The 27,397-nt window shown below is 47.6% G+C and overlaps 1 protein-coding gene across 2 annotated transcripts in view; it reads right to left on the reverse strand.

The window, feature by feature from the left end:
- BCAR1 (BCAR1 scaffold protein, Cas family member) overlaps positions 1-26,545 on the reverse strand; it is a 329,630-nt gene extending 303,085 nt beyond the window's left edge. For both annotated transcript variants that reach the window (XM_069604505.1, XM_069604502.1), the window contains exon 1: positions 26,444-26,545. In XM_069604505.1, the coding sequence (XP_069460606.1) occupies positions 26,444-26,455 (12 nt within the window). In that variant the 5' untranslated portion in view covers positions 26,456-26,545. The remainder of the gene's footprint in view (positions 1-26,443) is intronic.
- Between the last annotated feature and the right edge of the window lie 852 nt (positions 26,546-27,397).

Below are 27,397 nucleotides of genomic sequence, written 5' to 3' on the forward strand. Positions count from 1 at the left end.
CAAAATCCTAAACACACTGCGGATAAACATGATTTTTAGAATGGAGGGGGACATGGGTTGTATTGTGGGAAATCACAAACGATACATGTAAGAAAGATGTGAGTTACTGCGATAAACCGCTCAATGGATGAGTGGGGGCGGGCGTCAAAATAAAACTTTTGCTAATGCCCCAGTTACTTACCAGTAGTCTTCATAACTTCAGTCCAAGTCGGCATCATCTTGTCCTGTCTTCCTCATCCCAGTATAATACTAATGAGGGCGGCTGGTGCCAGCCAGGTCCTTTACAAACCAAAGGCTCTTTTCTCATGTTTATGTTTCTAAGCCCCACCCCCATCTCTTTTCCCAGTCTTCCTCGTCCCAGTCCAATACTAATGAGGATGTATCTAGCAGAAGATTGAACTAAAACCATCCAGTGAAATGCAAAGCAAAATCAGGCCTTTATTTCAATAATTTGAAAGTATCCAGAATAAGAGTCAGCAAAACTCAGAATAGCTTTACAAAGAGATCCCTCGGATACTTCTCTGAGCAACAATTTATAGTGATCGACAAAAATCGTAGGAGACACACAAATGACACCCCGGCAGATCTCTTTTAGGGTAACACCCTTTAACCCTGTCCAGGAAGCAGGTACTCCCCATGTGGACTTACCCTGAGGAACCTTGCGTAATGGGATCCCCGTTTGCTCAACCGCCAGAGTAATACCCTCACAAACCCATGGGTTAATAGCGGTCGCGAAAAGTGTATTTCCTTTGTGCCCTGGATCAAATGGCACCAATAATGAGTCACATGAGTGAAGCTCAGTGGACCTTTCAAGATAGATTTTCATCGCCCCTCCCACATTTAGTGGGTGTAGAGATGAAGCATCAGAATCAAACAGGGAGGGATACACTAGTTTGTGTGATGCATGGAACACGGATTCAACCTTGGGCCAAAAAGAAGGAGGAAGTCTGAGGACCAACACAGACGCTGAAAACTCAATGTACAGAACATTACATGACAATGCCCCCGGATCCCGCAACCTACACGCAGAAGAAACCGCCAAAATGAATACCACCTTTAAGGTAAGAATATTGAGGGAAACCTCAATCAGAGGATCAAAGGGAGGTTTCATTAAGGCCTCAAGCACCACAGGAAGATCTTGGATACACTGAAGAACGGTCCTCTAGCAGAGACTGAAACAATCGGGATCATACAATTATGGCACCGTTTTTACAACAACCACTGCAAATGTCAACTTTTATTTTATTTCGACCCCATATATATATGTGGGGGAATGGGTACAGTATATAAGGAATGTACAGGGGAGTAGGTGGGTGTACCCCTGCCGATATATGGGGTGAAAAGGGTGTCAAAATAAAAAAATAAAAAAGCATTTTCGGTGGTTGCAGTAAAAACAGCGCAGTGTTCACATAGATCCAAACAATCCAGAGACCCAATGCCCCCACAAGGTTCCCTGAGCACCCACAATGTGGCCAACTGGGCTCTTAAGGATGAAAGGGCAAGGCGCAAGGAAAAACCATCCCGTACCCACACAAATAATGATAATAAAGGATTATTAAATTATATAAATATAAAGATGCCCAATGTCTGTCAGAAGCCTTAAGGGTGGACAGCTTGCAGACGCCCTGTGGGAGGTCTACCACTTCAGGCAAAATACTCTTTGCAATTAACTGTTCCCATTCAGTTTACAAACTGCCAGGTGTAGCCTTCTGAGGGTGCTCAGAGGCAGAGTGGGCCAACTGCAGGGAGAGCCCAAGGAGGATGGAAGGCAGGTCACAGAACAAAAGGGCATCACAATTTCCATTTCCACAGGGGAATCACCAGCAGAGCCTGAGCCTCTTCCCTCTGTACTGTGTCAAGAACCTGAGCGATTAGGTATTGCAATGGTATAACCACTTCAGCCATTGACCTGACAGAGAAACCCACCCCCAAACCAAAGGATCCTTGAGACGGGCCCAAAATCTGTTGCTCGCCGAGGCCCTCATGCCTATGCACAGGAGCCGTAAGCAACCGAAAATGTGGAGAAACTCCTGGGGCTTCAGAATGAATGCCTGTAAAAAGGGGATGTCCTGTTCAGAGAATCTGCTTACAAATTGTCCACCCTCAAGATGTAAGAGGGCGTCAGGGAGCTCTCTGCCCATGATCAGATTGTGTAAGTCTGTGGCAGACCTGGCTCCATCAGAATCCCACCCTGGGGATTGGTGTAAAAAGAATTTCACCACGTTTGCGCAAACATGCACTCTTTCCTAGAGAAGACGAGAAGGAAAAGCAAACACCTGAAGAGCATGTTCTATCACTGCCAACTCCTTCAAGGTGCAAGAGTTGGAGGTCTCTGCTGCAGTCCAATGCCCTTGCAGTGTCCCTTTTGCTAGAGCAGCCCCTCAACCCTGTCTGCCATCCTTTGTTGTTGGATCTGGGGAAAGATGACATCATTCGGACACAGTTTCCTCCTTCAACCACCATTGCAGAGACCGGGCTGCCCCTTCCCGCATCAGGTTCCAGGCTTCATAATAACCCTCCTGGGGATTCCAAAGATGCAGAAGATGGCACACCAACGGCTTGAGGTGAAGTCAGGCCCATAGTACTTTGGCACATGAGCTGCAAATTACCGTCAGACCTGTAACCATTGACAAGCCATCGGTCTGGGAGCAGACTTAAGAGCAGACACTTGACCCCTGATGATCTGAGTTTGATGAGGAGGAAGGGACACCCTGTTCTGTTTGGTGTTGAAGATTACCCAGATAAACTAAGTGCTGGGTTGGGGTGAGCCTTGACTTCTTGTAGCCTATTACCCACCCATTGCCTTGCAGGAGAGCACAACCAATCCCTACCTCTGCCGCCACCTGGAACGCTGAAAGAGAGAGAATCAGGCAATGTTTCAGGTAGGGATGGACCGTGATCCCCTTTTCATACAGGAGTCGCACAAGAGGAGCGAGCACCTTCGTAAAAACGGTTGACCACGCTGTCAATCCAAAAGGAAGGGCCCCAAACTAAAAATGGTCTTTGCCTACCCAAAACATGAGAAACTGCTGGTGTCTGGCAGAAATAGGGATGTGAAAATAGGAGTCTCTCAAATCAGAGGCAGCCATAAACTCCCCTCAACACAGAATATTGCGAATGGACAATACTGATTCGATTCGAAAGGTGGTGGGATGGACTTACCAGTTGAGGTCTTTCAAATCCACTATATGCCAGAATTCACCTGATGGTTTCGGTACTAGGAATAAAATTGATAGTACTCGATTTTTGTTCATCTCTTGGCGAGGACCCTCTCTCAAAAGGTTTTTCACCCGCCCGATAAGGGTCAAACCCTTGAGTGGCTGGTGTGGTATTGGAGTACACCGTAGTATTAGTGCCTGTGGTTTCTTGCAAAAGTCGGTCTTGCAACCCCACCATATGATGCCCAGAACCAATAGATAATAAATGGAGGGACTGCACTGGCAAAAAAAAGAAGAAAAAAAAAGAAACCCTGTAATCTGGCCCCACTTTGGACCTGGTTTCCTATCGTCAGGAAGGAGGTTGTGGCTCGGATTGTGGGTTCTTAAGGCCTGCGGATTGTCAGGTCCTTTTCCCCTACCTATACACCTCTGAGGGCTTGGCACAGACAGAAGTGTTACATAATCTGGAGGGAGTCTTGACTATTGTCGAGGACAAACTGGAAAAGATAGTTGACTTTCATCATCATCTTGGGCCCGTTTCAACATTTCCTCAGCTCAGACACGAACAATTCTTTCCCCAAAAATGGAAGCCTTAACATAGATGCTGTTTGAGCAGCATCCACCTTCAGGAACCGGAACCAGAACTGACGTCTTGGCCCCATAGTGGCTGTTGATGACAATGAGGACGATCGTAAGGAATTACAGGCAAAAACTGGCCATGCCTTTTCATAACAGCATGTTTTTCAGAACAATCAGTACCATCTTCCACTGCTTGCCAAACATCAGAAAAGTCATTCACTAGGCGGTGTGCACCATACGTGGCATAGGTAGAGGGTCTTGTTGCAAAATTCGTGGAAGCATATTGACACTTAAGAGCAGTTTTCACTTTGCTGTCCACTGGGTTTCCTGGGGATGCATCCTCTGAGGCCACCACAGGCAGCCCTGAGAACATAGGCAGGAGTGAGTCAATTGCTATGGTGGCTGGATAGTCAGTCTCAAAATTCTTCAGAGGGTAGAACTTCATGCGGAACATAGGAAACCCGGTCTTATCTGGCTTCATCTTCCTTTTTTTAAGGCCTCAAGGAAGACCCATTTTGGGGCGAATCTTCAGCTGCTTAATTTCAGCATCCACAGAAGTCCCCTACTGAAAATCCAGATCTTGGCAAACTTATTCCATAATCTCAGCCATCATATCTCTAGGTATATACTTGCTGCCATATTATAGGACATCCTCCTCCTGTTCCTCAGGGGTTGCCTCCAACTCCTCCTCAGACATTTGTCTCTTGAGGGGGAAGCCCTCTGTCCCCAGAGACTAGGGAAAACGTTTAGCCAGGGCTATCTCCACAGTGGCTTCCACAATGGCCTTCATTGTATCCCATGGGATGTCAGCCACAGGGACAGGCAGACAGCAATGCCTGTGCATCTGCTTCCTGTGTCGGTCAGAGGATCTGGACTGACTCCTCTCAGGAGTTGCTGGCATAATGCATAATAAATACTCTCAGAAACAGCAACAAGAATCTACAGCGTACAGTATGATTTATCTGCACCGTATCAACACCTTCCCCTGCACGGGACGACATTGCCAGGCTGTCGCTATGTGCACACATGCAACCTAATGCATTATGACATCATCCTCCACCTACGGGCCCGACAAGCATCACAAATGCACCTGCTCCACAGGGTGACCGATATTGGACTGGGACAAGAAAGACTGGACAAGGTCAAGGAAATAATGCCGATATGCTGTCCATCGTTTGCTAGCCTGTGCTAATACGGTTTCGGGAAACGTAGTGAACTGTTGAACTAAGCCTTAACCGACACTCAGGGCCCAATTCTCAACCTGGCCTTAAGTACTGAAAAGGCTGTTAAAAGGGTTAACGACCTTTTCGGTACTTAAGACCTATTCTGAAGGTGGCGCGTTCTTCCAAAGTCGGTAGGAATGCACCACATTCAGAATACATGTGGTGGTTGCTAGGATGGGTTGGAAACCAACCTAGCAACCGCCACATTCGTTACCTGGCTTTTTAGAAGGGTATTCTTGTGGCACTTCTCCAGTTTTATATGTGCTCTAAAATCGCGCACATATACAGTAACATTTTGGTGCCGTTATACTGGAGGAGTTCCACAAGAAGCCCTGTTTGGTGTATATGAGAGTGTTCATATACACCCGTGTGGTGTATATGAACAGTTTCATATACACCAAAGCAAGCAGCGTAAGCGTTGTAGCCTGCAACGTTGAAGCTGCTTACTTTGGTGTATAGGAAAGTGTTCATATACAACTGTGTTCTCGGCAGCATTTTTGTAAAATAACAAATAAGTCGTTATTTTACAAAAATGCAGCTGAGATTTCAGGATTGCGCCCATTATAACTAAAACAGGCGCAATCCTGAAGGCGTACTGTCGTGCACTACGAGGACGCCCAGGCCCACTTGAGAATACTGGTGGAGCCTGGGCGTCCTCATTTGGCGCAGTGTATTGTGCTCTTTAGCACGTTCACTGTGCCACGTTATGAATCGGCCCTCAGTGTTCTTGCAGTCGATAAAAGCAACTACTAGGGGGGGAGACTTCCGAGCTTTTTGATGACCCACCCATGACGGTAAACAATAAGACACTTGTCATATGTGGATAAATGGGTTCTGCTTAAAAACGACAGAATTCCATGATAAACAACCCAGTCTAGTGAGATACAAAAAATGTTACAGCTGAGGGTTGTCTTTCTCTATCTCTCTCTAAGAAACTGATAGAGAGACATCACGAACAGCTCGAACAGTAGACAGTGACCCAACGATCTGTAGGAATCTCTGGTGGTTAAGTGGGGTCCTTACTCTACTAACTGAAACAAATCACATAAACTGCAAGTAATTCTTACAGCAGTGAGTCCTCCGCAATGGTACACGTACGAAGTATCATCCAACACCAGATAAGAGGACGACTTTTTTCCATCTTTTTTAGACAACCTTTTTGCAAGTTTGGTTTTCCCCTTTGTTTTTTTTAACTGCTTCTGCTAGACATAGAATCAAAAATAAAATTCTAAACAATTCATTTGAATAGCAGACAACACATGCCTTTTTATTTGGTTCAGCATGTGCCTTTTAGCCAAAAACTCATCCTGTTGCAGTAAGAGTCCATGACTATGGATAGGGCGAGTTTTCACTTTCCGGTTGTCCCGCCACTCCCCGACGAGGACTGAACAGAACTTTGTTAATAAAGGCAAGATTGAAAATAAGAGCAACACATGGTGGTGCCCCTGAATTTTTAGAAATAACTAATCTGTTTGTTTGTTTGGGCTAATTATACAATGAGGAGCAAGCAGGCATTTCTGCAGAGGAAAAAAAGGGGTGGTGCGAAAACTGCTGTCCTATTCTCTGTCCAAACCCATCTCTCTGCGTGTCCCACGTCCTAAATCACTGTCACACCCGGTTTTTTTTCCCATTATAACTCCGATTTATTTCTCTTTCACATGCCCCCGTCTTTCCGTCTCTCCTCCTATTCCAGGATACAAAATACCTACATTACGGAAAACCCGAATCCTGCAAAGCTTAAAAATCAAATCCATGCAAAAAGCTCAGCATCATACAAAAATGTTCTGTTGGTGAAGCGGAAATAGCTATTCCAAAAAACATCATGTGATATGGTGACCGTATTTATTACAGGTTGGACTCTCGAATCCGCGAGAAAAAAAGCTTCAAAAATATGAGGCTGCAAACAAGAGAACAGACACGTCTTCAGTCACAATGATGAAATCAATCTGACCCACACACGTTGACTTTTTTTTTACGAAATCCTTTTAGGCTTTATCAAGTACACATTGGGTCTCATTCCAACTATACCGGTCCGGTAACAACAGTGCCGGTAAGCCTACCGGACCGGCACAGTACGACTCTGCGGGCGGGTGCCGCCCCGTCCGCTAGAGTAAGACCTGGCGGGCGGCACGGCACCCTGCCACAGAGCTTCACAGAAGCTTCTGTGGTCCTCATTCCCATTGAGTCCTATGGGACTGAAATGGGAATGGGGATTTACAATTACCAGTGCTTGACCCGCCAGGGTTGGAATCCCCCAGTGTTTCCAGCAAGCCAGGCGCCGGTAAAATTTGCAAGTCCGGCGGCAACGTATCGGTTTTACCGGCACAGTTAACACTGGACTTGTAATGAGTCCAGTGGTTTGGAAAAGGTCAGCAAAAACAATGGAAAGTGCAAAAGATGAACAAAAAAAAGATGGAGCCAATTAAAGCAGGGAAAAAAGGAGAAGAAAAAAAAGATTATAACGGAAAACAAAAACAACTGGTGCATGGCCAGCAGCCATGCAGTGAGACTGCACTTCCAGTGAGCTCTCGCCAGATCCTTTAATTTACATGCCCTAAAATTGCACGATTCAGGCTGCATTGGAGGAGGTCAGAGGGTGCTTGGACCAGTGTGGAGGTGTCACTGATGTAAGAACAAGCTGCAGTCTGGTGGTGCAGCATGCTGAGATGCCGCAATCCTACGAACAAGATGGGGGATGCCGCTCTGTTGCAGACTGCTCCCTGTGGCGTTGTAGAGTGCCGGGAACTGTCGGCGAAAGTGGAGGCAGCAGCGGCTGGCTTGGGGGACGCGGCATCTGAGCAGAGGAGGTGGCAGGACTCGACTGTCCAGTGGAGCGCATCAGCGCTACTCTAACAGCGGAGACACCAAGGAAGCCGGTCAGCAGGCGGAGGCGGTGCGCCCATGTGTACCGAGTACAAGGAGCCATCGGTCTGCATCCCTGCGGCTGGTGAGGAGCGTAACGCATAGCGTGCACATCGGAAGCTGGCCCAACAGAGCGGAAACCCGCCGGACCAGATGGCGCATAGAGACTGCCAGGAGCCATTGGGAGTGAGGGCCCCCCCTCTTCCTTTGCTGGCGGGGCAACTTAAGAGAGTAGTGGCCGCCTCTGAGACTTTCTTTTTTGGGCCCAGACACCAACAGGGGCCTGGGAGCAGGTGGGTGCCCCTGGAGTGGACAACGTAGGCGGGCTGATATTCGAGCTAGCTGCTTCCTGTAAGGGGGTGTGTCCCACACTTGCTAGGGAGAGGCAGACCTGGGGGTGTCTATGATCGGTAGTGCAAAGGCGGGGGTGCCTGGAGGAGGGAAGGGGCCCTCTAGATACCAAGGGGAAGAGCCCAGTGACCTACACCCCTTGGAGGAGAGCGCTGGGTGGTCCGGACACCCCCTGTGGGGTGGGAGGCGAACACTGGTGCAGCATGAGACTATGAGGAAATTCCTCTGGCTGAATGGCTGGGTTGGCCCTGGGTCACCACTGGGGGCTCCTAGACAGCACACTGCTAAGTGAGGGTTGTGCCCTTAACCTTGAATTACGGAGATGTGGGGTGCACGTTCCCCCTCTGATGCCACCTGTCCTGGTGCAGTGGTGCTGCTGCTACCCCTAGATACAGCGGGGATGGAGGGTGATCTTGCTGTAGCCTATGACAGCTCAATTCCGCCTGACCCTCTACACATGGAAGACACTAACATAACTACAGTTGCTGTTGGGCTGTGCCTGGTTCTCTGGTGGCCTGACCCTTGCCCTGCGCACAAATGTCAGACAAGCACCACCAGAGCAAGGGCATGCAAACTACATTGACGGATGCTTATGCCCCTAAAGATGGAATAGGCATGGAGCATATGCCTGTGGCAGTAGAGAATGGCACGCTGTCGACAGGTCAGCAAGAGGAAAACAATATTCTTGAGGCCATCGCATACCTGAAAACGTGCTTGGAAAAAAAAAGTGAATGCGGTAATAGTGGACGTGGGATTGCTGAGGCAAGTGGTGCGGTCACTGTTGGATCGGGTTTGGATGATGGAGACACAGGTGCGAGAGAATACGTCCAACATGGCAGTTGCTCAGGCGCAGGTGTCGGAGTTGATGAACAGGGTGGGTGTCCTGGAGCGACAGTTGGAGGACTCTGGGGGTCAGGCCTGAAGGAATAACATCAGAATCCTCTGGCTGCCTGAAGGAGAGGAAGGGAATGATCCGACTACCTACATACAAAATTTACTCCTGCAGGAAGTGGGTCCTGGGACGCTGCCACAGGGATTCACGGTGGAGAGAGTGCATAGGTCGCTAACTTGGAGGCCACCCCCTGTTGTCCCCCCACCCCTTCCGACGCCCCAGATAGCAAAGATCATGAACTTCAAGGACAGAGAACGAATTCTGGCTGTTTCCAGAGCACGAGCATTGTGCAGGCGTCAGCAAAATTGGCAAAATACCCTGACTATACCATACTGGTTCAGAAGCGTAGAGCTATGTTTGGTCCCACAAAAGAGCGGCTAGGCAGAGCAAATACACGTTACATGCTCATTTACCTGGCAAAACTCAAGGTGTTGCACAATGGCCGGTCCCACTTCTTTGAGGATACTGCCGCTGCCCATTCCTGGATGTATGCCATGGGCATAGATCAGCTTCCAGAGAGGAGGAATATGCCCTGTGACGCCGATGAGGGCTGAGGCTACATTGCACCCATGATAGTAGCCTAGGACAATGTTTTGTGTTATAAAGGGCGTGTTTCAACTGCGCAGGGCACGCCAAACCATTGCATATGCAGGTGGAGGCCTGCGTTGGTTACTGGGACACCCCAAAAGACTTGATTTCTAATGTCTGTTTCATGGCATGACGCTGCTCTGTGCAGCCCTTGGTGAGGGAGGAGGGAGAGGAAGTGGGGCCAAAGTGAGTGTCTAACCACTGGGTCTTTGGTTTTTGGACTGGGATTTTTTCGGTTGGTTTATCCTCGGCTTTTTCTATTTTACCACGGTTCTGGGTGAACGGTTGCGCTCAATGTGATTAGGTTTTTTGAAATGTATAGGGCAACAGAGCACAATGGCAGCAGCTCTTGTTTTATCACCTTTTTCAGGGCGCAGTTGCCCTAGCTGGTAATGGGTGGCAGGGTTTTCGGGTGGCATTGAGGGGCATAGCACAGCGGCAGTGGTTATCCAGGGAGCATAATTTCCCAAAAATTCACACCACAGTGCGCATTGATTGTGCAGTGGCAATGCCATACGGCATTGGTGAGTACGCTGGAGGGCATAGGGGAAGTTGGGTGTTGGACCCGAGTAAGGGTGGGACTGTGGGGACAAACGGGACCCTGAAGATGGAGGGTGGAGGGGGAAGTATGGCTAGCGATCTAAAGATCAAACCCCTGGAATGTTAGGGGCCTCAATAGTTATGTGAAGAGACTTTGTGCGAGCGCCTATTTGAGGAGAATGGGGGGTACACTCTGCTTTGTTACAGGAAACGCACCTCACTGCGGAAATGCACCTGACTGCGGACAGGCAAAAGGTGATTGCTAGGAAGTGGGGCTCTCCTTTTTTCATCGTATGCCAGAGGTGTCCCGACATGGGTAGCGCCCACAGTCCCCTTTCAGCTTTCAGAATACAAGTGCGGCAATGAGGGTAGGATGGCCTTGGTGTACGGGTTAATTGAAAACAGGAAGGTGTGTATTATCAACACTTACACCCCTAATAACATTGCCACAGTGTTTTTTAACTCCTTTTGTCCTCGGATGGCCAAGTTCAGGGGAGCAATGTGGATCTGGGGTTGGGGGTATTTTTTAATTGTACACTTGACACGGTGCTGGACAGGCTGGATGATAAATATCTGCAAATATCTCCAAGTTCCTTGTTGAGGAACTTGTAGATATTTGCAGAAGGCACCATGGGGTTGGGGGGTATAGAGGTTAATCACATTAATCATCTGCCATCCGGAGTACACACTCGCACAGATTATGTGTTTCTTGGGCAAGAGGCTATTGGAGAGTTTACAGATACAGAATACAAGGCTACGATGCTCTCTGATCACGCCATGCTGGTTGTGACCTGGCCAAGGGTATCTCCTAGACCGTCAATCCCGACTTGGCATTTTAGAGCCGAGGCTTTACGTGATGGGGTGTTCAGCGAATTCCTGGAGGACAGGATAGAGGAGTACTTCGACATAAACACGGGCAGTGTGGCAAAGAGTAGCACTCTGTGGGATGCCTTTTAAAACAGTGATGAGGGGGGCAGCAATTGGCAAGATCGGGGGGCTGTGGAAGGAGATATTGGATGCTCTCTCTGGCACGGAGGCAGCGATTGAAGAAGCAGGGCACAGAGGGGGAGGCAGAGGGTGACATGGGGCACCTACTTGCCCAGCGACAGAAGCGTATTAGAGAATGGGAATGCCTCGGCAGATTTGATTTAGCTAAATACAGTCAGAGGCTGCACGCAGATGGGGACAGGCCTAGCAGATTGTTGGCATGGCTATGCCACAGGGAGACGCCAAGGGAAATTATTTGCGCTATACGAGATGAGAACGGCATGGTAGTAACAACACGATGTGAGATCAATTAGGTATTCTCCCGGTTCTATTGAGAACCTGTATACAGACGGGTCAACGGGAATGGGGAGTGACACTGAGGATGCGCTGGCGCAGATAGAGCTGCCTAGATTGGACGGGGCATGGGCGGGCCAGATAGACGTCTGCTTACTGTAGAAGAAATAGTGTCTGTAATAATTACCCTACCATTGGGAAAGATCCCGGCCCAGATTGCTTGCCGGGGGAATTTTATAAAACCTATGCGTCGACAGTGGGGCCTAAACTTCTTGTGATGTTCGAGGAAGCGTATGCGGATGGTCGACTTCCCTGCAGTCTGAGCAAGTCTATAATTGAACCCGTACTCTGCCTGGCAAGTCCCCCTTGGATTGTGGCTCATACAGGCCACTCTCCATCAGGACTATAGGATCCTCACTGCCCTCCTGGCCTACAGGCTAAAGACTGATTGGCGTCCTGATACATACTGACCAGACAGTATTTATACCAGGCAGGAGCACTGCGTGGAATCTGCGAAGATTGCACCAAGTGATAGACGGGTCCAGGCTTTTAGATGGGGGGGGAGCTGCTTTGCGGCCTAGGTAGATCCAGTCTGGGCTTTTGGCTACGTGAGGTGGGATCGGTTACACAAGACGCGCAGGCACTTGTTGGAGCTGGGTTCCGGAGGTGGGTTAGATTACTTTATACACAACCCCGTGCTAGAGTGAGGACCGGGAGGCAGATTGCTGGGGACTGGGAGCTTCGCAAAGGCACTAAGCAGGGGGGCCCACTGTACACAATGCTGTCTGTCCTGGCATTGGAGCCACTGACAATATTCTTGCGGTTGGATTATGCGGATGCAGATGCTGGCATCCCGATAGATGGGGTTACACATTTGATTTCAATGTATGCAGATGATATGCTATTCTATGTCCACTCAGGAAATCTGCCACACCTTCTGGATGCCATAGATCAGTTTGCTGGGCTCTCGGGAATTCGCGTGAGCCATGGTAAGTCCTGCCTGTTTCCGTTGGCGGAACTCATGGGACGGAGCAGCGCACAGCTGTCGGACTTGGGTTTGGAATGGCACTTGGAGACTAGGTATCTGGGGGCCAATGTTAGGTATGATATGGCAGCTTCTAATGTGCATAACACACTGAGAGTATGGGACGGCATCCTTAAGTCAAAGTTATTTTTAGATTATTTCCGTCAGTGAAGGGCAGAGCAGCTCTGCTCAAAATTGTGGTTTTGAGCTATATTACCTGGCAAGCCTGCTGCAATTTGTGGTGGGTTGGCTGGCGAATGAAGGTACACTGGATTTAATGCTCCTCCAGCCGTCACTGCAGCTGTATTTTCTGAAAGAGATCCTATGGGTCATGGATACTGGTATTTCGGCCAAGCCACGGGTCCTCCAGCTGTGTAGAATCATCCTGTGGCGTGGAACATACTGGGCATTCGGGTCCCCCATTTCCCCAACATCCTGCTTGTGCCGTGTATTGGGAAAGGGCTGGAGCTTAGCACCAGGAGGTAATGGGAGGGCCAGGGGCTAATTGCGTTGGGCGATTTTCTGGTAGATGGGAAATTGATGGACTTCGCCAGTTTGCGACATTGCACAGGCATGCACGTGGATCAATTTTTGCTGTATCAGAGCCTATTGAGGAAACGTTCAGTCAGGTGGCTGGATTTCCTGACGGGCATGGAGGGGGATAAAACACTGGAATCCATGTACGACGTGGTCTCTAGATTGCACTAATTATTTCTGAAAATCGGCACAGTGAGCCGACCTTAGGAGTACCTTCAAAATGGGAGGCAGATTTTGGCAGGTCCCTCACAGATGCAGAATGGGCTTGTGCATGTGCATTGGGATACATCAAGAGGGTTTACAGGAACCCCAGATTCAAGCTGGTCCAGCTATAAGTTATGCACAGAGCCCATGTGACCCCTCACAGGATTTCCGTATTTGGGGAGGTGGGGGTGTTGAACTTCCCGAGATGCAGGCATGAGGCTGCAGATTTCATTCACATTTTGGTCATGCCCGGTCAATAGCAGATTTTAGCAGGCAGTAACGAATAGTGTGGCTGGGGGGAATAGTGGTGCAAGCTTGGCCTGCAGTGGCCTTTCTGTTGGGTTTATAGCCCAAGGGGAGGAAGCATACAGCATACCTCACTCGCATGAACGATCTAATCTGTGTACTGGCCAAACAGAGTATCGCAATGGCTTGGAAGTCAGCTGGGGGTCCCAGGGTTGAGGCTTGGAGGGCGGATCTAGAGAAATGGGCTTTGGCAGAGTCTGCTTGGCACAGCGCGGTGCATAGCGTGTTGAGAGAAGGGAGAATAGATGTGGATGCCTGGGATGCAGGCACTGTTTCCCCCGTCAGATAGGCATCCTGCATCAAAGAGCTTCATTACATGTGACATGGGCCTGGTCGAGGGGTTGGGGCGTGACAAAAGAGAGGCTTGGAGGATATCCAGGTGAGGGGCCTAGTAGGGGGACCTGGTGTGCACATGCTGAGGGAGGCTGTTGGCAGTCTGCTCGACTACCATGCTGTCATGGGTGTATTTGGTTAGCTACTGCGCTGCTGCATATGTCCTCAGGCCATAGTTTAAGTACCAACCATGATATTGGGAGATTAATGCTATGGTGGAAGGCAGGGATCATAGGAGAACGGTGTTGGGACGGGTTGCGCTCAAGTTGTATTGCTGTGTAACATGTGGTTAACCCGTCGTGCCTCCATTCGGAACTTTATAGTCATCAGCGCTGTAAAGCCGGAGAACTATGCAGATTAACGGCAGGATTTGACAGTATGTTATTGCACCTTGGGGGCTGATGTGACCACGAGATGTGGATGATGACTTTGATGGGCGCGGGGGGGGATTATAGGACAACGTATCAAAACGTCAGTCCTCGCAGGAGAAACCCAAGCCGCAGACGTGAGAAGTCCAGAACGCGAGAGTCCAAGGTCTGGAGCTGGTCCCGAGTAAGGAGAAGGAAAGGCAGCCCTGTCGAACACCCCCAGGGGGGAGATTGGTCTGGCGGAGCACTAGCGAAGAACCACCGAGCACCACGCAGAGCAACCATCAAAGCGGTAGCCCTCATGAAGCAGAAACAAAATACATGAGTGGGCGGAAAGGCTCCAGGGACATGAAGAGGGGGTGGCAGAGGGAGAGGAGCAACGAATACCCAGAGAACAGGGTCTGGGACCCCCATGCAGAGACTTTACCACATAAAGTCCCATATAGTAATACTTAGCAGGCGAGTGACCCAGGTTTCCCGGAGAGAAGATTTGCCTAAAGTAGGCGAGCTGGGACTCTCGTCCATAAGTCAACTAATCGTCTTCATTGTCATACTCCCTGGGGAAAGAATAAACCAGATTGGCTGTATTTGAAGGAAGACTCACATATTAGTACTTGGCACGCGAGTAAACCAAGTCTACTTAAAAAGATTTGCCGGAAGCAGGGGAGCTCAAGACTTGCATTGAGACATCAATCACTCATCTTCATAGTCACTGTACCCGGATGAAGAGTGCACCGGGTTAACTGTGCAAGAAGAAGAAAGCAAGGGGAGGAGATATCACCCTTGACTACGAGTGTGAACATTATTCAGGCGAGCCTGGAACTCGCACCCATAGGACAGTTGCTCATCTTTATAATCACAGTGCCAGGAAGAGAAGTACATAGGTTGACTGTGAACATAGGAGGAAAGTGTTCCCTCAGAGGTTCTTAGTAATCCGAAAGATGGAGACTTTCTTGGCAACCTGACAAAGGAGAAGAAAGGAACAATACCTGGGAGAGAAGCAAACCAGATTGGCTGCGAGACAAGAAAAAAAGAAATCTGGGGAAAGGAAACATTCCCTCTGACCTTTCGTCAACTGGGAAACAAAAGAAAAGAAGAGAAAGACTGGACAATTTAAAGTTGTTTTTTACACCACTTTCGAACTTTACTTTTTTATATGTGAAATCGACAACCTTTTTTGAGGGAAGGTTGGAAATCAACTGGAAAGTCTGTTTTATCAATCCATCAAAAGTCAATTGGAAGTTTGTTTGTGCACCATTTGGAACTTTGTGTTGAGAGTTAACAAGGAACTTTGAGTTGCAGAATTTAAAGAAAACAATCTTTTCACTTTAGTTTTAGTTCTTAGTGTGAAGGCTAGAATTAGGTTTTTGGACACGATAGTGGACATCCAATATTTGGACATCCTGACAGACTCCTTAAGACTATTATTTTGAGGCAGGGAAACCCCTCTTAGTGTCAGTGAAAGAAAGGCATTTCCCCAACCCTCTTTTAGTGTTAAATAAAAGCCTAGAGCCAAAACCATGCCACCAGTGGGTTGATCTCGGACTTCCACATCCTTACAGGCCGAAGCATAAATTGGAATTAACTGCATGCAAGTAATACCGAGTTCCCATCAAAACTGTCCAAGTGTTGCTAGGTTCTGAAAGTCAGAAGTGAATTATTCACTGGGGTTTAAAATTGTAGTAAATTACAAATAATCTCTTTTTACACGTATCCCCGAATGGAATTTGCTAATCACTCCAGATTTTTTAAAAAACGAAGGTAAACAAAGCAAAAATGTAATGACTACTCTTACAGAGATTTTGAAGAGACAGTTTTGTACACTTAGAGCCTTTTTGATAATCACAAAAAGGCCAATTAAGCTCAACATTGTTGTTACATGAGCCGCAATCCTTGGGACATCAGTAAAAAAGTGTCCAACACACTGGACCAGTGGTGCACAACATGGGGCCCCATAGGCCGAATGCGGCCCTCCAGGACATTATTTATGGGCCCTCCAAGTCACATGAGCTTAATGATGAAGTGTTGCTGGGCTTAAAGTCAGACAGTCACTGAATCTGAAATGACAGGTGTGTGAAACCCATGTGGTCAACTTTTTGTCTTTGCATCATGATACCTGCAGTTTTACTTCCTTTTAAAAACATGATTTCAGTCCCATTTACAAATAAACCAAAGTGGTAATACCATTATGTATCAGGTGTTGCAGTAGAAAAGTAATACAAGTACAGATATATACACATTTTCTTTTCCAACTCAAATTCGCGAATCAACACTATAGAGCCTACTCATTGACATGGACAGTTCGGCCCACCGCTGTATGGGACTTGTGAGGCACATAACTTGTGAGGTACATTCAGCCCTCCAGCTAAATAAGTTGTGCACCTCTGCAGTAGACTGGGCCAAGCGTTCCTCCAACCGTGACCTCCATAATGATGGGTCGCAAGGGGAATCCATGAAGCATTGGGAAGAGAGGGGTCAGATTTGGCATGTATGTGAAACACAAAAAAATACTCTTATTCAATTGTGCACTCAAAACACCGGCAGCGACTGTTCACAATTGGCAAAATCTATTTTAAACGTTTCAATCCATGATTTTCAAATTGTATTCCTTAACCAAACTTAATGTCTGAGCAATCGGAACCTGAAGATTATCAAAAGTAGCAATACAAACCAGTTTGACAAGATGCCACAAAATTGAATCTATGCAGCGCTGGTCATTGGGCCGGATTCTGCAGGTGGTGTTTATTAAAATAGCAACATTAGAAAACAATACAGTTTCCTCATAAATCCTATCGAAACATGCAAGCCATTATTGACTTTTTCTCAGTCAATCAGAATACGGTCAATAACTAGCAGTATTGACTGCATTTCAGACGTTCTGACCCCAGAAGCATACAGGTAAACAGAAAGTATTACTCTGCATTCAAGCAAGAGCAATGCAATGTCCCTACAAGATTGGTTTCAGAAAGCCACTGCAAAAAAATTTAAAACACCAAAGTGAAATCTCAAATATGTTTTTTAAATGCTTTAAAAAAAACTGTAAAGAAAAATTGTTTACTTAAACATTGCATCTACTGCAACCTCGTTCTAAAACTGTTCCAGTTCCAACAAAGTTAAAAACTAAAATGCTTACATTATAAAAAGGCAACTTTGTTTTTTAAATGTTACAAAATAAAACCACATTAAATTAACTAACACGTTTTGTGTACTGTCCTCACTGTTTAACTAACATTTGATTACAGCACCAGAACTTCCAAACCGTTATTGTTATTAATACCAATAGCCTTATAGAAGGTTCATTATCGCTTGAGATAACGACCCTTCCACATTTCATGTTGGGACGGATCATTATCCTGGGAAAATGGCCCCTTTATGTATTCAGGAGATGCTCAATGATGTGTTAAAAACCTCAATGATATTATCTTTAATCTTGTTAAACCTCATATACCATGAAGGCACACCTCACTCGGGTAAATTACTGTAAAATCGACCTGAAGCTATCTCTATGTATTCTGGGAGCATAACAATAATTATAAGACTAACCAGGCCACAGTCTATAATAAAAGTATATTATACTATGCTAAGCACACACAAATATTGAGTGAGGAAGGAATGACCGAATTAACATTATTTAGAGTACACATGCCCAAGCGATCCCTTTTTCCCCATAGAGCAGGGCTCTACATCCTGCAGCTCTCCAAGTGTTTTGAACTAGGACTCCATTGATCCCTCACCACGGACTATAGAGGCTAGGGCTGATGGGAGCTGTAGTTCAAAACATCTGGGGAGCCAAAAGTTGCAGACCCATGTCATAGGGAATAATTTGAGGGTCCAGTGGGCTCAGAGTACGGGAACAAATAAAAAGGTACTAATTCCAAGAGATGGATAGTGACATACTGCCATAAAAATGTCCTGATTAAGACTAGAGTTGGAAAGAGAAGCCACCAGGGCACAGACAGCAATTGTTAGCTATGTGAATATGTACATGGTAGGGGCCCTCTGTAGTCATCAGCTGCTTGTACTTACTTTTCAGGACAGCTAAAGAGGTCGAGGGCACTTTATTTCTCCACCACTTCCTAGCTGCTTCAGTGTAGAACCATGCAGCAATGCCATACACGGAAATACCAGCATGAAACAAGAAGCAAAGAAAGCATTGCTATGGAAAGGGGACATGCACCTCACGGTTAAGGGGACCATAGGAGAGAAGGAATTGAGAGAGTAGGAGAGGGACGGTTATCCGTGTGCTCCTATGAGGAGGAAGGCCTTCCAGACTAGGCTGGGGCGGTTGCAAAGAGTCGAATGCTCATCTTCCTCTAGCATAATGTCTTGATATATGCCCTATTAAAGGTCCTGCTGAACTAAACTAACCTAGATACTACCATGTGCAAGTGGGTTCCAGGTGTAGCAACTGAAGCCTGGAGGCTGTTAACACCGTATAAGCGGTCTACTCTATCTTTCCAGATTCGAAACTGGCTGAGGTGCTTTTCCTTCTGTGTCAGACAACAGCACAGCAATGCCCGTTTTTCCATTTCAGACCCCCATTTCCATGCCCCTTCACCACTTGCTAGTAGACTTTGTGCAGTGACTTTTCCACTTTCACCTGCTGTGCCCCCACAGCACCCGCCTCCATCTCATCCACATTATGTGCTCTGCCCGATTACCGTCACTCCAACTGGCACTCTGCCCGGGGTACCCAGTACCATTTGTATTTAGGACACTTGATTTAAGCAAATCGTTAGTTATACTACCCTATGAAAAATGCTATTTCATTTGTTTCCACTTAAAAGGGGATGTCCCAATACCCACCACCTTCACATAACAATCTACTAACTTGTTTATTACATACAATAAAGATCTTTGGAAGAGCGCTGCTGGGGAAATCGAATCTTGGATTAACAACAGCAGGTCTCTCGATGAGATACAATTGAGTTTTCGTCCAGGACTAGGGACAAGTGAGCACATTCTAAGGATCTCATTACGAGTGTGGTGTTCCAGAAACAAGGGTGCCAGTAAGGTTACCGGCACCCATGTTTCCGGACCGCCACACTACGAGTCTGCCTGCAGGGGCCATAGCGCCTGACAGGACTGACCCTGCCGGGCGCATCAGCCCCGGTATGCAGAGTTGTCACAGAAGGACCGTCCTTCTCCCCACTCCCATGGGACTCCACATGAATGGGGAGTTACTGAATCTGCCGCCTGACTTCCCGCTCCACCGGGACTTGTAATGTCCCAGTGGCACCGGGAAGTCATGCAGCGGATTTGGTGTTTTGGGGTCGGCGGCAACCCGAACTGGCAGGTTACCGCCGACCTCATAATGAGGCCCTAAATCTTTATTTGATTTTGGCCACCTCACTATCGGAGGTGCGAACCTAGATATCTTGCATTCATGGACCTAAGCACAGTCTTTGATAAGGTTAATAGCACAGCCTTTGATAAGGTTAATAGGAAAAAACTGTGGGCTGTGCTTGGGTCACAAGGTTTCCCGGTGGGGATAACAGACTTGTTGATTGGTTTGCATAAAAGTACCCAGGCCTTTGTGAGAAGTATATCCTCTGGCCATTGCACTGCTTACTTTCAGGTTCCAGGCGGGAGTACGACAGAGATGAGTAACAGGTCCTGTCTTGTTCTCTCTGTACATCAATGGGTTAAGGGAGGCCTTGATGCAAGCCACCACTGATGTGGCGAAAATTAATGGGAAGCCATACCCAGTCTTGGCATACGCTGATGACACGGTCCTGATTGCTCGTACACCAAGAGCTCTGCAGGACCTTGTCACGGCATACACAGACTTCATGACACCATTGGATCTGAAGATTAATGCTGCCAAGTCGGCAGTCATGTCTTGCCATTTGAGCAGGAAGAGCCCAAAAAGTGTATCAATCTGCACATAGGGTGCAATAATCCAGAGAGTCATGTTTTTTGACTACTTGGGGATACGTCTCACCCCAAACTTGAAACCTGCGTCTCAAATTCTGAAGCAAGGGGTCAGGTTCAATCAATCTCTGGGGGGTTAGGGGGATTAAGAGATTTATGTCAATGTCCAGTTCTAAGCCACTTGATTTTATGAAGACGATGTATTTAAGCAAAGCAGTTGCAAAATATGGAGCATCGATTTGGGGCTATGGGAAAACACAAAACATCCAAGTCTCTGAGAACCATTTCCTAAAACTCATCCTTGGCACCACCCAATCGGCTCCAAACTATGGCACCCATACTGAGCTAAGGATGCTGTTCTTGGGTGATGAAATGGAGTTGGAGCCAATCCTGCACTGGCTCAGACTATGGGCAAATACGAAAGCTGGGGTAACACACTGATTAAAAATGTGATAGCAAGAGGCAGATTTAAGAAAGTTCCATGGCTTTTACAAAAAGGAAGTGGTTGGTAAAACTGAATGCTCAACACCACCTGACGAGCCCTACGCTAATCACCAAAGCTGTTGCGACCCAGCACAAGCTTTAAGCATTTTCTTTTTCTAGGGCTGAGAGAGAACACAAGGGCACCAACAGAAATCTGGCAATTATCTCAATAGGCGCAATACAAAGCTATCTATTACGGACAATAAATCCTGGTGATAGAAACCTCCTAAACCTAGCACGATTTAACTGCCTCCTAATAAGATCCACATTGTCCCGATGGTCAGGGGGCAGGGAGGGCAAAGCGTGTCCGTTTGGTTACCAGGCAGTGGAGGATACTTTGCATTTTGTGCTGTTTTGTCCAGTCTTTAAGGACATCAGAGCAAGAACATTGGCTCAAGTTTATAGAGACAATTTGCACAATGTCGACCGGACTCGTTATATCTTCTCTGGGCAGAAAATCTGTTTGTGAGCTGTTCGTTGTTATCTTTTTTGAGACAAGCTTACGCCAGGAGGGCATTCGTGTTATCTCTCATCGCTAGTTGATGGGTCCCCAGCACCGGTCTACCTCATAGCAACAAACAGGGCAGACAAAGAGTGTGATTGAGTGCAAATTAAGTTAACAGGCCTGCGATGCAAAAGATTTTAGTAAACTTATGTAGTTGTCTCGACTTATTCATTCTCGCATTGACAACAGATGTATTTTTAACCTTGTTGTATTGGCATGTACATACAGAGTTTGTAATTTAGTATCTGCAGAATTTTATATTGTGTTTGTGATTTGTATTATTCTTAATGTTTGTATGAATATTTATACATGTTTTTATTCTTTATGGCAATTTGCCAAAATAAAGTGATTGGATTGGAAATAAAGAGCGTGTAACCAACACAAAACTGACGCTATGGAGGGTGGGGGGGGGTCATGAAATGTTGAATGAGATGGATATCCAATAAATAAATCAGTACTCCCAATAAACTCACGTCAATAGATGCAGGCCAATGGGTACACACCAAGGGCTGAGGGAGTCTCATCATATATACGTGAATAGATAAGCAGCATAACAACAGACATGCATCAAAGGATAAGGGTGACAGACACGTCAGTGGAGGAAGGGGCAGCGCAGGTCCTAGACCACATATGCACTTCACGGTCATGTGCAGGAAAGCACATTAGAGTATAGTTTTTATTTATTATAATGTGGTATTAGGTCAAAGAACTATTTCACATCACGACAATTCATTACAACAATAAGACTGAAATCACTCATTTACACAATTCCTTAAAACAAATTTCAGAATTCTAAAATCCATTTACATTCATCACCTGTTACCATTTCATTTATCCTTACAATTGCTCTATAATTTCAATTGCAACCTTCCATAGGCTGTATCTAGGGCGAACATTAGTCTAATATGTTACCAGAGTCCATACAGTACTTCCAAAAAGAGTCAGCACTAATTGTCATGGGATTGTGCACTAATGATCCCAGCAGTCGCACGCAAACTTCCCACAACTTACCATACCCTGTAAGTAGATGCTGTGCACTTTCTTGTGCCAAAAGATCTTGACATATTCTACAGGTCTGCAGTGCTCGAGGGATATGCTCGACAGGTCCCCGTGTGGTAAGGGTAGCTAAATGAGCAATCCTTAATAACAAGTCAAATCTGCATACGCGCACAGCCGGGCATCTCTTTGTAAGATTGAGATTTTTAAAAATGGTATTGCATCGTGCTGTGTACTGGATATCTTTACAGAGATTCCATGTGGGTGTAGTTGTTAATCCTATCTAGTCTTTCAACTTCATCTCTTAATACAAAATAGTCCTGTGACCAATCTGGTGTCCGTCCATTCTATTCTTTCAAATAACTCTAGCAGAGGTCTTCAATCTGGGGGGCGCGCCACAATGCCTGGGGGGGCGCGTGATGCCTGGCGCAGAAGAAGAGTAACGCTTTTCTTTTTTTTTTTCCTCTGCTGCACTGAACTGAGCATGTGCAATGGGGAGCCACTGGCTCCCATGCACATGCTCAGCCAGTGCGATGTGCTGGGGGCGTGGCCATGAAACAGGAAATAAACGCAGCCTGGACGCTGGCTTTCCTGCATTTGGATCGCGCATCCAGGCTGCGTTGTGGTGTCCTGTGTTTCTTGCTCCTGCTGCCGCCACCGGTGAGAGGTAAGTGACCCCTTTATTTACAATGCGGCTCCCCCGTGGCAATCTGGCACGGGGGAGCCGCGTTATTAATACAGTACCGGTCCCCCCTTCGCTCCTCTCCCCCTGCATCCCCCACATTAGGGGGCATGGAGGAGAGGTGAGCGGGAGACCAAAACTGCTCTGCCCCATGGAGGAGAAGAGGCGAGCAGGGGACTGAAACTGCCCTGCCGGTGTTTTTTACAACGCGGCTCCCCCATGGCAGATTGCTGGAGCCCAGCAATCTGCCATGGGGGAGCCGCGTTATTAATGCTGCACCGGTCCCCCCTGCGCCCCTCTCCCTCTGCAACCCCCCACATTAGGGGGCATGGAGGAGAGGAGGCGAGCGGGGGGATCAAAACTGCTCTGCCGGTGATGTATTAATAACGCAGCTCCCCCATGGCAAATTGCTGTAGTCCAGCAATCTGCCATGGGGGAGCTGCGTTATTAATACAGCAGCGGTCCTCCCTGCGCCCCTCTCCCTCTGCGACCGCCACATTAGGGGGCATGGAGAAGAGGAGGCAAGCAGTGGAGTACCTTTTCTGAAAATGTTGGGGGGGGCATGACATCTGCTGAAAAGTTTCCCCAAGCAATGAATTTAAAACAACGTGGTGTTTGGCATTCACTCCTTCGTTAGGGGCACCATTCTACTCCAGCGCGCGATAACTGTTCGCAACCGAGTACAATTTTGGAGTCCATGTTTATAGGGGGTGCCTGGGCCGGAGAAATATTTCTTAGGGGGGTTTCGGGGTCAAAAAGTTTGAAGACCACTGCTCTACAGCAAGGCTAGCCCACGCATGCAGACCAGTTCCCTTTCCCTGTTTCATCATCGCATTGCCCATTTCATTCAACAGTCCACTATTAGACTTTTTCCGGGCCTTAAGGTACAATATACCCCTATTTTTCAATTAGGCCAGACTCTAGAAGTATTAATTCCTTGCCAGACCTAGGACACATCTCCAGAAGTGCCCGTGTAGTTTTTAACCACCCGAGACAGCTCATGTTCAATGCATCAAGGCCATAGGCAATGGCAGGCATAAGTTTGTATAGCATGTTTATTCCTGCATAACTAAATCCATTTGTGTTGGCTGTGAGTGTTTTAATTAGCACTGTCTGGACAATAACTATGTCTTCTACAGGTCTTTAGTTCCATGTATTTATTATCTCCATATTCGACACCAAGGTACCTTTCTGAAGATACACTTTCAGTGTTACTTCCTCCAATGATCAATGTTACTTCGTCCAATTATCAGGGGAGCTGTACTACAGCCTTTGCCATAACACACCAGTTTTGTTTTTTCGACATTGACAACAAGAGTGTTGGCACTTGCAAATGCATAAAGTTCAGTGGCTGCCCAACGCAGGCCCACAGAGTATAAACAGGACCTACTCGGAAGGGGGCGAAGCTACCATCTCCATCCCTTTCAACCCAGTGCAGTTGGAGCAGCACAGTAGCACCTTCACTCCCACACCACCTCAATCCCACCTGCCCCACATTAGAGTAGTAACAAAATCTCACAGAGTGCAGCAGATCAAGTCCCTCCATGTACCACGAACAACAAAATCAGTGCAGTCCCACTCACTTAACAACCCCTAAAAAGGAATGCTGGAATTTCACCCCTCCCACAATAATTGGGGTGCAAGGCAAATCAGCACCAACTCTACCAAAATATATTATGGTAGAACATAACTCACATACACCCAAACAGGGTACAAGTATTTTTGTAGACATTCTACCGAGTTGCAGAGCGACTGGCCTCTTTCCAGGTAAGAGGCCAGTCAGCAGACCTTACACACTGATCTAGAGAATAAAAATGACGTGGATAGGCACTTTTAGTTCACATTTCCACAACCGGATATGTAGAGTACCCAAAGGTTTCAGCCTATCACCTCTTCTCATCAACATAAAACATACACGCCCTCCTGGATCTCATCAGCAACAAGGGCCACACATGCTTCAACTATGCAGACAACACAAAAATATTTACAAATTCACCAACACCAAACACGCCTGACCTCAACACGTACCTTGCACACAGAGACACTTGGAGGGCCTCTAACAAACTTAAGCTCAACCCATCCAACACAGAAAGGAACACATCACACCAGAATGCTCATACTGCACTGGCTCACAATCAAATCCCAATCAAAAAGAGGATCCACTTCAAAGATGCATGCATCGCTCATAGGCCTACCATGACAGGGTCCCAGAATAAAGGGCATGGAAATTCTAGCTTCTCGCCAACAACACTCAGATCTAGAAACGACACACCAGTCAGGGTACCAAAATGAATCCAGAAATGATATGCAGGGTCGTTTTTGTCTCTTCTTGCAACCAAACTGTGTAATTCCCTACCAAGCACCTCTGTGCAGAAGACCACCTAACTTTCAGGAAACAGCTAAAAACCTAGCTTAACTAAGTCCTTTGAAAGACCAGCATCAGAACCCAATCCAACTACAGACGTACTAGCTGCTCGCCTTAGAAACCCTATGCATCCCGCTGACAAGCCTATCCAAAAATGGGCTCACTTGTGTCGGACTGCGCACACCTGAGCGACTATCACAATGAACTTCTGACAAAGCCATTATTCGCCAGCAGTCTCATACCCTCTCACTCAGGGTGGGGCGGCAGCACTCAAAGTTGTTCTCCCCTCCCACTACCAACCACCCACATACGATTAGCCAATACCACATGAACGTTATCAAGCTATGACTAAGCACTCCCCTTCAGTCCGATCTTACTCCCACACAACAGTATCTAACTTCACACAAGGCACGTTTTGGCTCTCAGATCTGGGGAATCACACTTCCTGTTACCAGATCCCCACTGGGTCTCTTCCAACCCAACAGAATCATCCCTGCACACAGGATCCAGGACTCAGCATCACCGTTTTCACACCTGCCTCTCGTGGCATCTATCCCACTAACAACCTCTCCCTCTTTTTACTTAAAGATCCAAATACAACCAAGCCTGCAACAAATAGCAGAAGGGCGCTATTATATAAACCCACTTTACTTGCAAGCAAAGTGCACACAGCTCTGCATTCCAGCACCCAAACAATGGGAGGAGGGGGCGCCTGAGGGACCCCGCGGTGCAGCGAGCAGTCTGTAGACCCTGCCTGGCACTCGCTACTACTTCTTGCCCCCGCCCGGTGCAGTAAAGAAATCCCAGGCTATGCTCATCCCATCATCGGGGTGCTGTAAGGACCTGGGGGCTGGGCCCCTAGCCTGGGAGCAGTCTAGCCTGGAAGCACACAGTATGTAACACCCTCAAACCCACAGAGGAGTATTCAGAGGCCCGGGCAGAATGGCATGTATGCCCACAGTATGAAATGGTGACCCTGGGTTTAAGCCACCCCCCTCCTCTAAGAAATCGGGGAAGAGTCGCCGGGATCGGACAGTCCCCACCAACAAGATGACAGGGACACATCGCTGCCCGTACCACTATCGTACCCCCGTGCAGCCCCGAGACCGCGCACTCCTACGTAATATGGTGACGGACCTATTGATTGCCCCCGCCCCCAAATAAAAGTGCGGAAAGGGAGGCCTCGGGCTGCACCCCACCAAACCTCAGTCATTACTAAATCGACAGCCTCCTCAGGAGATGACTACGAGGGGACATTTTGGTATGTCCCTTATAACCGTATAGTTCCTCACCAGGTAGTTCATGGCTCCGCTTGCTGCTCCCAATCCTGCGGCTCGGCCTCCCCCCTAGGCTCCGCATTCCATGGACACGGATGCCACGCTCCGCCCCGCTCCCCCGTCACTGCCTGCTGCTCCCTCTACCTCTCCAACCCCCCTTCCCACGTCACATACAGAATAGAAGGGGCGGAGCCCTGCTCTGTGGCAGACGGACACACACTGTTTCGGCTCGCACCTCTCAAAGCCCCGCCCTTGCAGACCCCGCCCCACATTAACACCAACCCCCTTAACCCGGGGTCGGATCCGGCGACCGCCCTCTCCGACTACAAACCCTCCTGTCATTGGCGACAGCTGTTTTCTTAATGCAAATGAATCCTTTCCAAAAGGGGTATGGAGGTCAGGCCCGTGTGTGGAAACAGTGAGGCTGCCAGACGGAGGGAGGTTACTACGGCGCAAAGGACTTTAGGGGCGGGGGACAAAGGTGCGGAATAAACAGCACTAAGGACGGAAAGCGCAGAGAGGAAGAGCACCGACAGCACCGCGACGTTCGACGCAGGCTAGATTTTCCAACCCCACAAAAAAACCGGGAACAGCCTTAGCCACATTCAATGGACTCCAGTTCGTCAGAATCAGATTTAGAAAACATCTAACCGTCAAGTGTCAACCGTCAAACAAATAGACTAGAATGGAGAAAAAAAAAACAGCACCTAGAACAAACTCTGCAATGATTGGTGGCAGATAATCGGAGGTTTAGATCCACCGTATTGGCTCCCTCCCATTTAAGACCCCCGGAAGGGGCAGCAACGTAAACCTTCAGTGACATTGTTTTTTGGCTTCCGTGTCAATGAGGTACGGTACTCCCTTGAGATCCAGTAACGTGTGTAATCCTAACAATGCGAGTAGAGGCTTGGGTACTGGAGTATTCTTTTTTCTTTTATACGGTTAGTGTTTCTTTGCAAGCCATAGCTT

This window comes from Ambystoma mexicanum, chromosome 1p, assembly GCF_040938575.1.
Source record: "Ambystoma mexicanum isolate Mex_15411 chromosome 1p, UKY_AmexF1_1, whole genome shotgun sequence".
Classification (NCBI taxonomy): Eukaryota; Metazoa; Chordata; class Amphibia; order Caudata; family Ambystomatidae; genus Ambystoma; species Ambystoma mexicanum.